The sequence below is a fragment of the Carcharhinus amblyrhynchos genome, chromosome 3 (genome assembly GCF_965287045.1).
Source record: "Carcharhinus amblyrhynchos chromosome 3, sCarAmb.v2.hapA, whole genome shotgun sequence".
Taxonomy (NCBI): Eukaryota; Metazoa; Chordata; class Chondrichthyes; order Carcharhiniformes; family Carcharhinidae; genus Carcharhinus; species Carcharhinus amblyrhynchos.
In genome coordinates, this window is record NC_137326.1 from 130,263,410 (window position 1) to 130,278,275 (window position 14,866).

At 45.8% G+C, this 14,866-nt stretch overlaps 1 protein-coding gene across 1 annotated transcript in view; it reads right to left on the minus strand.

Annotated features, from left to right (window-relative positions):
- igsf10 (immunoglobulin superfamily, member 10) overlaps nucleotides 1-13,997 on the minus strand; it is a 35,506-nt gene extending 21,509 nt beyond the window's left edge. The window contains exons 1-4 of the mRNA XM_080186003.1: nucleotides 13,709-13,997; nucleotides 13,487-13,616; nucleotides 12,091-12,481; nucleotides 219-4,538 (exon numbers count right to left, since the gene is read on the minus strand). Coding sequence (XP_080042129.1) covers nucleotides 219-4,538; nucleotides 12,091-12,481; nucleotides 13,487-13,616; nucleotides 13,709-13,920 — 5,053 coding nt within the window. The 5' untranslated portion in view covers nucleotides 13,921-13,997. The remainder of the gene's footprint in view (nucleotides 1-218; nucleotides 4,539-12,090; nucleotides 12,482-13,486; nucleotides 13,617-13,708) is intronic.
- Between the last annotated feature and the right edge of the window lie 869 nt (nucleotides 13,998-14,866).

Here is a 14,866-nt window from a genome sequence, read left to right on the forward strand (position 1 = left end):
ATGATGGATAACTGTCCTAAGATATGATTGAAGCCTGCAAGCATGCATGGATGAAGGAGTGCATGAGTAAATGAATGAATAAATGAATGAATGAGTGAATGAATGAGTGCATGAGTGAATGAATGAGTAAATGAAGGAGTGCTTTGATTACTCAAATAATGAAAACCAATCTAGTGATCCCTCAATCTGGAAGTTCCTAATGATTCAGTAACACTTACCGGTTGAGATTTTTGTCCAGCTTATGAAGGGAGTTGGATTTCCAGTTGCCTCACATGGTATCAATGCATCAGAATCTGCCAGGACAGTGAAACTGGCTGTGTTTCCACCGATCAGCCTGGGTTTGGAGGGACGGTTTCCAGCCGCAGGATCCATAGCAATGGCGTTAGATGACGAAAGTTCAGACTTGTTGGAAAAGTCATCCTTGCTATCTTTGTTCTCTATGGTGTTTTCAAGATCGGGAGAAGCGGCTCTATGTTTACTTGGTCCCTCTGTGAGGTTTGACGCTGTCTGCCACTTGGTCCCGCCAATTGTTTGTGAGGTACTTATGACTCTGGTGTGGGCATTCTGCCGAAATGGCTGATCTACCCTGGATGTTGGGGGAAGCGTTTGCACGTGCCTCGGAGGCGCAGATGTGGTAAACTTGTGCAAGGTGATGCGGAATCTGGGCATACTCCTGGAGGGAAACTTGGTGGTGGTCAATGACTGGGTGGAGGTGGCAGCCACAGTTGTAGACAACACACTTGATTCAGTGGATGGTGCGATGGTTGGGGTAGAACTGGCTGCTTTGGTAGCTGGGGGCACCATTGTCATTTTGGGAGGGGGAACTTTCTTCCTGATGGTGAACAGTCTAGTTGCCTTTGTGGTGGTGGATGGTTGAAGCGTTGTAGTTACGATGCCCCTCGCTGTGGGAGTAGAAGTAGCCGAGGTTAGGATTTGTGGATTGGTTGTTGTTAGTGTGCTTGCAGTTGGCTGGCTGGTAAGGCTGTTGCCAGGTAGATGTAGAATCTTAGAAACATACTGACGTGTGACCATAGCTGGATTCGCCCCAGTTGCACTTAAAGGGTACTTGTTTGATTGTGCATCATCGGTGGTGATGGAAGTCGCAGTAGTAAGATGAAGAGGCGCAGTGGTAGCTGTTATGTCATTGGGAGGTGCTGGGATCCTCGCTTTTGTTATCTGAGTCTTCATACTTTCAGTTGCTGACGCAACCAAGCGATTCCGAATCAGGGTTTGCCAAGATAGTGCCCGGTTCCTTGTCCTGTTCATCTTGCCTGGTCTCCTGCGGCGGAATCCCATTCTACGAGGTGCACGAGTTGTCTGGGCAGTGCTGGATATAGTCTCTGTTATGAAGTCAGTGGTAGTGACTGTTGTCGGGGGGTCTGTGATTGAAGGGGTTTGGATGGAAGTGGTAGGGAGCTTTGTGGTTGGCTTCATGGTGTAGCTCTTGAGTTTCAGAGTGGAGAATGGGAGCTCTGTTGCAGCCTGTGTAGTTGTCACACTGTGAGGGGTAGGACTTGTCAAAAGGATGGACACTTTGGGAGCAGCAGTTGTGGTCATGGAACTCTGGATGGGTTTACGAAGCCTTCTAAGAACATCCTTCTGGTTACTTATTCCAAAAAGTCTGTTCCAAGGGATTTTCCCACGAATAATCTTGGAGGACCTTGTTGTCGGCTCAGCAGTAGTTACAGTAGTTGTAGAGAGGAAGTCAACTTGAGATGGTCTTTCTGGCAGTGTCTTGGCAGCATGTGTCATTCCGGCAATTGAAGTAGTCTCAGGGAGCTGAGTAGTGGTTTTAGAGTCAGGGGTTTGAGCTCTTATCTCAGGCCTGGTTACCCACTGTGACTCAGGGGCACTTACTCTTTGCGTGCTCTGCTGATGAGGAATTCTGGAGTGTTCAGTTGAAGTTTCACTGGCACTCGGATCTCCAGATTGCTGGCTTTGCACATCTTTGGTACTTGCTCCATTTGGAATTGGTGCCGGTAGTGGAACTGGAGGCGCTGATGGGACCTCAGTGACAGAAGGTGTGTGATGTGGGCTGGCAGCTTCTGAATATGCTGCTGTGGGCACTGCTAATCTCTCTCTGAGCCAAGCTGGTCTCCTCTGCCCAGGTCTCACAGCCTTGTACCTGTGTCTCCGTAAGCTTGGTCTACTGAAGCGACGCCTGGAGGGAATCTTTCTCCGCCAACCAAACCGCCGTGGTTTGGAAAATGGAACACCAGTCGTGGCTTCCTGTACAGTGTGAATCTGCTGAGTGAGGATGGTGGACAGAGACGAGGACAGCGGGGATGAGATTTTCCCAGTGGTTTTAAGTAGAATATCATTCCCATCTTCTTTAACTGTGGTAATGTGAGTGTGGTAGCCATGTAGCCTTACAGTCTCACTCTGAGAGACCGTGACAGGCTCAGCCATTTCTGCTGTATCTCCTATTAATGAGGTACCTTCCACTGGAGTGTCTGTGGGTAATGCAGTGGGTGTCGGAATTGGAATATAATCCACAATAGTATCAGAAGGTGCCACCTGCAGTACAACATTTGCCTCGGTTGAATCATGGGGAGTTGCAGTTGTCTTCTGGGCTATGACTCTGTAAATGGGCTGTGTTGATTTTGGGAACAGATTGGGCTCTGCGTCCGCTTTCAGAGTGGGGGGCCCTGCAGCCTGTACATCAGCTTCTGTGGTGTGAAGTTGCTCCGTGGGAATTGTCTTTGACTGAGGAACCAGTGCCGTCGGCCTGTCAGTGGCAGAGGACAACCAAGTGCTGGAGACGGCCACTGGCTGCTTGGTGGTCACCACAATCAACTCTTCTTCTTCCGCATCTCCCAAGTCATCCCCCGACATTTCTCCCTCTTCAACGGATGATTGAGCAGACAGATCCTTCACGTGTGGTTTAATCGTGATCTTACGAGTGGCAGTTTTTGTTGAGACGTTCTTCCTAACCTTTTCCAGGTACTCTGCCCAGTGCTGGGGGTCTACCCTCCTTCTGGGCTGCATCAGTCTCCTCCGGTTGGGCCACCGCCTCATCTTTGGGCCATGCATTCTTCTCCTGGATGCTATTGAGACTGCTGTGCTTGCTGTTGGCTGATCTGTGGGCAGTGTGCTGCTGCTCGTGGAATGGTACGTCTCGTCTTCCGACATACTCTGCAATGGTAACTGACTGTGTTCCTCTTTCAAATCTTCCAACTCCTGCGAGTCTTCCTCGCTTTCCCCTGACCCAAACTCTTCCTCTGCTGCATCGTTACGTTCCGCATTTTCTTTCTCAGAAGAGCCAGTGACCGTTAACTGCAACGCCAGGAGGTCAGTCCCGTAACGGTTTGCGGCCAGGCACCTGTAGTAGCCACTGTCCCTGGCTGTTAGCCATTTTATCTTTAAAGTCCCATTTGGGGTTATCTCCTTGTTCCCCACCGTTTTCTGCAATACTCTATGGTCAGGAAGAACCCAGCTGATGGATGCATTTGGGATTCCAGTTGCTTGGCACGGGAGCTGTATTGGGTGGCCACCAGATTTCGAAATGTGAGGCCCATTTATGTAGCTCTCTGCAACATTGGGATCCAGAACGGTGACCCTGAAGCTCAGCACGTCTGCGTCTTGGTAATTGGTTCCCACACAGTGATAGACACCAGTGTCATACAGGTCAGCTACCTTCAGAAGAAAGTTGCCACTCTCACTGATTGAAATCCGGCTATCCTCGCTACTGTACGGAGCTCGGACTTTGCTGCCGTCTGGAAGTATCCATTCAATGACGGGCTTGGGGTCGCCAATGGCGAGGCACTCCAGCCCCACCGAGCCGCCCACCATCACAAAGTGTTCCGTCCTCACGCGGTTTGCTCTCTTTATCACCACCCAGCTGTTCTTGCCGGGTTTAACTTCCAGGTCTTTCAATCTGACCTGAACGTCCACCTGCAACTTGATTTGCAAAGCGTTCAGGGTGGTCCGGGTCCTGTCCATCTGCAGGGTGATCTCCTCCTGCATCAGCCAAGCGGGATCCGCCCTGACCTGCATCTCGATGTCGCTCAGCTGGTGTGGGGCCGTGGCCGCTGGCTGTTTGTAATGATAGCTCATGTGAGGCGTCTTGCTCAACAGTGCGTCCCTCTCCAGTCTCAGAGGCGAGTCGGTGTACAACGCCAAGATGCCCCAGAGCCGCTGGATCTGCTCGTAGTCAACGTAGCAGACTAGGAAGGTGGACAGAGAAGTGTTCAACAGCACGTAACCTTCCCTTTGATCCAGGGTCACTCGTGGTGTTCTCAGGGGTCTGTGGACATTGCAGGTGATCTCACCGCCGTTTCCAGATTGGTCGCTCATGTTCAAGCTCATTTGACCCAACGGTGCCACAAAGTCCTTGGCACTAACGGTGGCATAGTCCCCCTCTTCCTGCAAGGTGCTGTTCCTGAGCTTTAGAGGGGAATGGATATTTGGAGGTGTGCACGCAAACACAGAGGGGGGCAGTTGTAAAATATCCTTGCCCCTGGAGTCACTTGGAGTGGCACACATGGGGCAAATCTGTCCATTCGGGTAATTCCGATCTCGTTTGCATTTAATTGCTCCTGGAACAAAAATAACACTAGTGGCATTAATCTGGGAAACTCCAACTTGCGGCTTCAGTTCATAAGCACTATTGAGCCAAGAAAGAGAAATCAATTATCTGTGAACTGCATCATGTCCTCATACATTTTATTGAGAGCCAAAATTTAATTAAATGGGAGGGTGTTGGCTTGTGATATATGATAAGAAAGCAAGGTTAATTGTCTTTCCGATTCTTTTTTCAAATTCTTGCCCAATTGACTGCACTTTCTGCCAAGTTGTCATGTTGACACTTACTTAACCTGTTGTTTAACTAGAAGCTCTCTTCAAAAGCATACACATCTGCAGCTTTTTACTCAAAGCAACATGGGGGGTAGTATTGCGTTGCCAAGTTAAATTGCAACTCTTGGAGCGATGCTACTTTGCTCTAAATGGGAAATTGGCAATGTAGATACATCTTGCAGAAACATGCAAAGACAAATTTGGGCAATCCAAACTTAAGTGATATGCTCAAGAACAAGACAGAACATTTATCAACTGGAATAAGTTCGGACGTTCCTTTCAACAAGACATTTATTTAATATTTCTGTGTGAAAAATGTTTCCTGTTTGACAAATGTTAAGATACATTTAAAAATACAGTTGGGAAAACAGCTAAGGAACATTTTTTCACTTAATAAAGGTAGCTAGTCACTTGACTTTCACACCCTAATGCTTGAAATTTAATACAACATAATTTGTGTGTAATATATTAAACATACTTTATATATGTTTACGGGAAGTTCATGTCATGTCTGGGCGTCACATCTGGGTACATGCTGAGGCTTATCTTAAAGTAGAGTTTATTAGTGTTAGAAGTAGGCATATGTTCACACTGCAATGAAGTTACTGTGAAAATCCCTCACTCGCCACAGTCCTGCACCTATTCAGGTACACTGAGAGAAAATATTAACATGGCCAATCCATCTAAACAGCACATCTTTTGGACTGTGGGAGGAAACCAGAGCACCCAGAGGGAACCCACACAAACACAGAGTGGTTAGCACTGCTGCCTCACAGCACCAGGCTTGGGTCACTGTCTGTGCGGAGTTTGCACATTCTCCCCATGTCTGCATGGGTTTCCTCCGGGTGCTCTGATTTCCTCCTACAGTCCAAAAATGTGTGGGTTAGGTGGATTGGCCATGCTAAAATTGCCCCTGAGTGTCAGGTGGACTAGCTAGGTTAAATGCATGGTGTTAAGGGGTAGGGCCTGGGTGGGATTGTGGTCGGTGTGGTCTCGATGGGTCAAATGGCCTCGTCCTGCACTGTAGGATTCTGTGATCTATAACCTGTAGACTCCGCACAGACAGTGACTGAAGCCGGGAATCGAACCCAGGTCCCTGGCTCTGTGAGGCAGCAGTCCACATATCTTCCATATATCCTTATGATTATATCTTCATTGCAATCCCTGGGAGTGGGGGGGGGGGGGAGTGGGGGGGTGGGGGGTGGGGGGGGAGGGGGAAGGATGGGGAGCAGGGGTGAGACTATGGTGTCTTTCTGCCATCATGACTGCCTACTGCTCCCCTGTCCCAACTTAGAGCCCAAGCCAGTTTCCCTCCCAGAGGAACATAGTAATAAGAGTTCCTTTGTTAGCCCCTCGAGCCTGTTCCATTATTTAACGAGGTCATAACTGATCTATAAACTAACTCTAAATACCCATTTATGCCTCCTATTTCTCACTATCTTTGGCTAACAAAAAGCCATCAGTTCAGTTTTAAAATTAGCAATTGGTCGAGAATCCATTGCTGTTTCTTTTACTATATTCTAATTTCTACACTGGATGGAAAAAATGTTTATTAATTTCACTCCTGCAATGTCTGGCCCTCATTGTAAAATGTGTTCCTTAGCCTGAAGTTCCCAACCAGTAGAAATAATTGATCCTATTCTACCCCATTTGCTCAACTTTGATATCCTGAAACCTTGATCTGATCATCTATTAACTCTTTAAATTCCACCTTTTTTTAATAACTCAATGCTGCAAGTCCAGGTATCATTCTGGTAAACCTGTTCCAAGGCCAATATATCATTCGTAGAATCATAGAATCCTATAGAGCAAAAGGAGGCCATTCGGCCAATCGAGTCTGCACTGAGCAAAATCCCACCACCACCCTATACCCATAACGCCATTCACTTATCCTAGCTAGTCCCCCTGACACTAAGGGCAATTTAACATGGCTGATCCACCTAACCTGCACATCTTTGGACTGTGGGAGGAAACTGGAGCACCCGGAGGAAACCCACACAGACACTGGGAGAATGTGCAGACTCCGCACGGACAATGACCCAAGCTGGGAATCAATCCTGCGTCCCTAGGGCTGTGAGGCAGCAGTGCTAACCATTGTGCCACCCTATCGCCCCCAAGATCCGTACGAAGATGTGGTGCCCAGAATTGCTCACAGTATTTCAGGTGTGGTCGAACCAGGATAAAAGCAAAATACTGCGGATGAAGAGTCATCCTGACTCTGAGTGTTGGCCCTGTTCTTTCTCCACAGATGCTGTCAGAGCTGCTGAGATTTTCCAGCACTTACTGTTCTTGTTGTGGTCTCACTAGGGCTTTGTCTGCCTGAGGCATGAATTCTGCCCTCTTGTGTTTGACTCCTCTGGCTATCAAAGCCAGCATTCCATTAGCCCTTATCTTCTGGAAGTGTTCATGGTATTTTTAAGGTACGTGGGTCCCCAAGTCTCTTTGGACTTCCATTGTTTCTAGTTTTTTAACAATTAGGAAGTATCTATTCTGCCAGTTTTACATCCAAACTGGGTGACATATGTGAAATCTTTTGTATAGTTTCCTTCAGTCTACATAAGAACATAAGAACATAAGAAATAGGAGCAGGAGTAGGCCAACTAGCCCTTCAAGCCTGCCCCGCCATTCAATAAGATCATGGCTGATCTGTCGTGGCTCAGTTCCACATTCCCGCCCTCTCCCCATAACCCTTAATCCCCTCTCTTATCAAAAACCCATCAACCCGCGTCTTAAAAATATTTAGCGAGGTAGCCTCCACCACTTCAACGGGCAGAGAATTCCAGAGATTCACCACCCTTTGAGTGAAGAAGTTCCTCCTCAACTCCGTTCTAAACCGCTCCCCCTTTTATCTTGAGGCTGTGCCCCCTAGTCCTACTGTCCTTTCTGAGCGGGAAGAGTCTCTCCACCTCTATCCTATCCATCCCATTCATCATCTTATACGTCTCAATGAGATCTCCCCTCATTCTTCTAAACTCTAACGAGCACAAGCCTAATTTATTCAGCCTCTCCTCATAGCTCAACCCCCTCAACTCTGGCATCAGCCTAGTAAACCTCCTCTGCACTCCCTCCAAGGCCAAAATATCCTTGCGTAAGTACGGCGCCCAAAACTGCACACAGTACTCCAGCTGCGGCCTCACCAATGTCCTATACAGCCGCAGCAAGACCTCCCTACTTTTATATTCAATCCCCCTCGCGATGAAGGCCAGCATCCCATTCGCCTTCCTGACCACCTGCTGCACCTGCAAGCTGGGTTTTTGCGACTCATGCACAAGGACCCCGAGGTCCCTCTGCACCGTCGCCTGCTGCAGTTTTTCTCCACGTAAGTAATAATCCTTCCTACCATTATTCCTACCAAAGTGGACCACCTCGCACTTGCCAACATTAAATTCCATTTGCCATTTCCTGGCCCATTCGCCCAGCCTATCTAGATCCTTCTGTAGACTCTCACCACCCTCCGCACAATTTGCCTTTCCACCAATTTTGGTGTCATCAGCAAATTTTGACACCCTACACTCGGTTCCCTCCTCCAGATCATCTATATAAATGGTAAATAGCTGAGGCCCCAGCACCAACCCCTGGGGCACTCCACTAGTCACCATCCGCCAATCTGAATAGCACCCATTGACCCCCACTCTCTGCCTCCTATTTGACAACCAGTCCTCTATCCACGCTAACACCCTACCCCCAACTCCATGCCCCCTGACCTTCTGCAATAACCTCTTGTGACGTACCTTGTCAAACGTCTTCTGAAAATCAAGAAAGACCACATCCACTGGCTCTCCTCTATCCACCGCCCTAGACACATCCTCATAGAACTCCAGTAAATTTGTCAGACACGACTTCCCTTTAACGAAACCGTGCTGCGTCTGCTCTATCAAGCAGTTCCCCTCAAGATACCTCGCTATTTCCTCCTTGATGATGGATTCTAACATTTTACCTACAACAGACGTTAAACTAACCGGCCTATAATTCCCCGCCTTTTGCCTGGCACCCTTCTTGAACAACGGCGTAACATTAGCCGTTTTCCAATCTTCCGGCACTTCCCCGGAATCCAGCGACGTCTGGAAAATAACCACCAAGGCATCCACTATCACCTCCGCCATTTCTTTCAGGACCCTCGGATGCATTCCATCCGGTCCGGTCTATGCAAAATACTTCATTTGAAAATATTTCTGCCCACATAACTAACTATGCTAAAGCTAACTTGGCCTCATTTTAAAACTCAACAGGCATTCTGGGCTAAGTTTGGAAAATTGACTGCATTCTTTGAAACTACAGTGCAAGCAAGGCTTTCTCATAAGCAAAACAAAGTTTTTCATAAACAAAGCCTTCATGGTCACAGATGCAAATTGTTTACGGAAGTTAGACACTGTTTGTATCTAATACTTTCATAACACACATAATCAAACAGTTGTAATGTGCTCTATAGCCAAATGTGTTCAGTTCAGTCCGGTGTAGGTTTGGATCAAGTCTATGTCAGGGCTAGCTTTTGTTGATCTCTCTCTCTTCTTTCTCTCTCTCTCAAGTAAGCCTTTTTTCGCTTTACAAAGAACAAAAAATAAAGAAAATTACAGCACAGAAGCAAACCATTCGACCCTCCAAACTGCCCAACTGAACTAAAACCTCTTTCCTTTCCAGGGATCATATCCCTCTGTTCTTATTCTATTCATGTATTTGTCAAGCTACCCCTTAAAAGTCACTACCGTATCCGTTTCCACTGCCTTTCCCGGCAGCGAGTTCCGGGCACCCACCACGCTCTGTGTAAAAGGCTTTCTGTAATGTTAATTTTAAGTTTTATTCAATAAAAGAAATCCAACTTTGTATCAGTGCTGTCTACATCTATTCTGAGGAATGAATGGACCCTGCAACATATTTACCTACATTGAAATCTACTTGCCACAGTTTTGGCTATTCATTTAATTGATCAATATCTCTTTGACATTCTATGTTTCCATCTACGCTGGCACTCATCTCTGTTCATTGGTAGACTTGGATTTGTGGCTTTCTATTTTATCATTATACATAATGAATAGCTAGTTCACTGATGAATAGTTGATGTCCTAACATCGATCCTTGTGGCACACCACACATTACATGGTACCATTATAATTCCAGTCCCTACTCCCTATCATCTTCTGCTTGACAGATATCCTAACCAGGTTAATCACTTGTCTTCAGTTTCATGTGCTTCAATTTTAGGTAATAGTTATCTCTGACAGACTCCCATATTAATTAATAAAATTAATGAATTAATAGGGCTAAAAGTTGATAAATTCCCACAGCCTGATAATGATCCCAGGAATGGAAGGTCTGTCATAAGAGTCATGCTCATGAACCTTTTCCACACTCTCTCCAATACCCTTTACATCTTAAGGTGTGATGCCCAGAACTGGACACAATACTCCAGCTTAGGGCAAACTAGTGTCTTATAAAAGTTCAATATAACCTCCTTGCTCTTCAGCTCTGTGCCTTATTTAACAAAGCCCAGGATATTGAATGTTTGATTAACATGGGAACATAGAAATTAGGAGTAGAAGCAGGCAAATTCTGCTGTTTGAACCTGCTGTCAGATCATAGCTGATCTCTCCCTTGTCTCAAATCCACCTCACTACCTGTTCCCCATATTCCTTGTTCCCATTTTTCATTATCTATCTGCATCTTGAAACCATTCACTGATTCAGATTCCACCGCGCTATGGGGCAGTGAGTTCCACAGATTCACCACTCTCTGCGAGAAGTAGTTCCTTCTCATCTCAATTTTAAATCTACCGCCTCTCAACCTATACCTGTGGCCTCTTGTTCTAGATTGCCCCGTAAGAGGAAATATTTGGTCTACATTTACTTCATCAAACCCTTTTAAAATATTCTATACCTCGATCCGGTCCCCTTTCATCCTTGTAAACTCCAGCGTTTATAAACCCAAATCATTTAATCTCAACTCATACTTCAACCCCTTCATTCCTGGAATCAATCTGGTAAACCTCCTCTGAACTGCCTCCAATGCCACCACATCCTTCCTCAAATAAGGAGACCAAAACTGTACGCAATACTCCAGATGTGGTCTCACTAACAACTTATACATCAGCAAAAACACTTCTCTACTTTTATCCACCAGGCACTTTGCAATAAATGCCAACATCCCATTTGCCTTTTTCATTATGTGCTGCTCTTGCATTCTGACTTTCTGTGATTCATGAACAAAGACACCCAGATCCTTCTGTCTGGATGCATTTTGAAACTGCTTTCCATTTGAGCAATGGCTATTTTCCATTTGAGACAGCCTGTCTATTTTTCCTGCCAAAATGGATAACCTCACACGTATCCACATTAAATTCTATCTGCCAAATTTTGGCCCATTCTCCTTGCCTATCTATATCTATCTGCAGAATCTTTACATACCCTTCACCGCCTGCTTTGCCATCTATCTTAGTGTCATCTGCAAATGTTGCTATGTTACACTCTGTTGCTGCTTGCAGATCATTTATATAGATTGTAAACAGTTGAGGACTGACCCCGCGGTACTCCGCCAGTTACATTTTGCCAGCCAGAGAAGGATCCACTTATCCCAACTCTCTGCTTTCTGTCAGTCAGCCAATCCTCAATCCAATCAAGTACTCCACCCCCAGTTCCCTGCAATCTCACTTCCCAACCTATCCTGCCAACTCAATTACCTATACAATATTTTTAGCCAGTTCTCGCTGCTCCTGCACCCTCTTGAGAGTTGTACTCTTTATTTTACATTGCCTCTCCATGTTCTTCCCACCAAACTAAACCACCTCACGTTTCTCTGCACTGAATTTCATCTGCTAGCCACCTGCCCATTCCAGCAACTTGTCCACCTTCTTTTGAAGTTCTATCCTATCCTTTTCCCAGTTCTCAACGCTTCCAAGTTCCGTAAGCAACTGGACTCTGATTAACCTTATGCTGTAGTTACTCACGGTAATTGAGAATTTGTAGCCTTAAAACGACCGTGCAAATAAACACAGCTCCACTTCAAGGAAAGGTAATACACTGAAATAGATATTCACCTATAACAGAACATTGCAGTAGGTGGTTTTGAATGTGAATATTCTGGGTTAGACAAAGCACTCAGTGCAACATCGCATGCTTTGTACTATTAGCCAAGGTGACTTTTCATCCCACTGTGTCCAGCATGGCACCTACATTGTGAGTATTATGAACAGATAACCTCTGAATGAACCATACAGTGGTGATCACCTGCGAACCATTGGAAATGGTAACATGACAGATAAATGACTGTTTTTATATTACTATAGATAAATAAATCACTGACCTGGTAGTCTTTCATTGAGTTCAGATAACCACCTTAAGTTGCAATCACAAAACCATTGGTTTCCATGAAGGTAAATGCTTTCAATTTCTGGGATAGAAGACAGTAGGTCACTGGGAATGGATGTTAGAGCATTATCTGACAGATAAATGTGCTTTATCGAAGACATTTTGAAGATCTGGCTGTGACGGAAAGTAATAAATGTATCTCGGTGTAGTTCCTGAAGCATGTTTCCTTCTAAGTGAAGCAGTTTCAGTGAAGTGAGCCCATAGAATGCTTCAGGATTGATGAATTCAATGTTGTTGTGGTCCATGTGTAAGCGCACTATGCTATGTAGACCATGAAAAGTCTCACGATTCAATGCTTTAACCTTGTTATAGCTCATCTTCAGAACCTTTTAAAAGTCAACAGATAAAAACTATTTTAGCCCATTCCACAGGATCTACGAACAGTTCAGCAACACTGACATACATAACTCTTTAGCTAGCTATTCAAGTTTTATAGCCGTGGATAATCTGCTCATAATTACGTGGTCAGTTTCTGCTATAGGTAATTACTGCATTGCATGGACACTTACCATCTAATGGAGCAGAGGAATCAATTGCCTGGAGGCCTCGACACACTGAGATCATGTGAACAAGGTACAAGTGGCTTGGCGATTGACTGGAGTGAGAAGATGCTGACTGCACTGGCACAATGACCTATCCATAGAACCACAGAACCCCAACAGTGCAGAAAATATGAGTGGCTTGGTGATTGACTGGAACCGCACTGATTCTTTGACAAAGCATCCTACTCAGGCCGTATTATTGTAACCCCATGCATTTACCCCACTAATCTCCCTAATTTACACATTTTGGGACAACGAGGAGCAGTTTTAGCATGACCAATTCACCTAATGTACATATCATAGAATCACTACAGTGCAGAAGGTGGTCATTTGGCCCATTGAGTCTGTGCTAACTACAATCCCACCCAGGCCTTATCCCCATCACCCCATGTATTTACACTAGCGAATCCGCCTGACACTATGGGCCAAGTTAGCATGGCCAATCAACCTAATCTGCACATTTTTGGAATGTGGAAGGAAACTGGAGCACCCGGAGGAAACCCATGCAGGCACAGGGAGAACGTGCAGACTCTGGACAGACAGTGACCCAAGCCAGGAATTGAACCCGGGTCCCTGGTGCTGTGAGGGAGCAGTGCTAACCACAATGCCACGCATCCTGATTTAAACCTCCATTGTTTTTTCTTGTCTTCAACGTCCTATGTAACTACAAGGTTCAAGAAAGTCCACCAATAAGCGCTCGGCGCAACTCGGGATGGGCACTGGATGCCAGTTTTACCAGCTGTACTCACAACTCCAGGAATAAGAAAACCCATCCTTCCAGCTGGTTACCTGCAGAGACTGCAGATCCTGAAACGCTTTGTCTGGTATCTCTTGGATCTTATTGCTGTGAAGCATCAACAGTTCAAGGTTTTTCAGTCCAGCGAAGTTGTCGCTTGTTAACTTCATCAGGTTATTATAACTGCAAGGAAAAGACAGGCCCTTTTTATATAATATCAGAAGCAGATCAATCCAGTGTGAGACAGAAACAAAAGACAAGGTGATGAAACTAACCCCAGATTGATTCGCTCCACTTGATCCTGGATGTTCTCTGGGACGGTGCTGAGGTATCGGAAGGTGCAGTGGACCTCGGTGGGCACGTAGCAGGCACAGGGCTGGGGGCAGGCATGGCACAGCTGCCAGCTGCAGGACAAAACGGTCAAGCTGACCAGCAGGCTCCAACCCACAGAGGAGCGGGGCTGGCACCCTGGATTCACTACCTTCATCTTCTCTCACCACCTCGTCTGGCAGGTCAGCCTTCAAGAATGAACTCTCATACCGCGAATTCCTGGTAAACAGGCCAGAGACCCGGGAGAGTCTGCTGGGGGATTTAACCAAAAACAAAGTATTTGTTAGCAATAGTATTCAGAGTTAAAGTTTCAAGTCAAATGTTTGCATTGCTGCATATGTATAATTATGCATTATAATATGCCAATAAAGCTGTATTATAATGTCTGCATGATAATGTTTCTGTGCACATCCGCACAGTTTAAGCAAAATACATGGTGCATGGGAGGGTTTGTGGTCAATGGAATTGTAAAGTAATCCATTGTGTTTCTGCTTTGGGAGATTATAACCCATTGTACATTCCACAAAAGTTTTTTTAATGCGAGACTGTTCCTTCCACTGTTTTTTACAGTCAGGGTTAAGCTGTCTTGACATTAACTTGATGAAGTTTCAGTGCAGGGCAATCCTTCTTGTCTTCTGCTTGTCTCCAATTGCACTCACACACACGTGTCTTAGCCAAACACATGCACAAGTTCCTCTCTCTCTGACACACACAAACATACACACAAATATCTCACATATACATGTACACACACATGTGCCTCTCTCACACACAGACACACAAGTTCTTCTTTCTCACACACGAGTGTCTCACATACAAACACACAAACACAAATGCCTCGCACACGTACACAGAAATAACACACACACACAAGTGCCTCACATCTACACAAAAGTACTACACACACACAGACGTAAGTGCCTCACACACATTAGTTCATCTCTCTCATTCTCACACACACACAAATGTCTCACATACAAATGCCTCACGTGTACATAAAAGTGTCATACACACACAGACATAAGTGCCTCATACGCGCGCGCGCGCGCACACACACACACAAGTTCCTCTCCTTCTCATACACGTGTCTCACACGCACATTC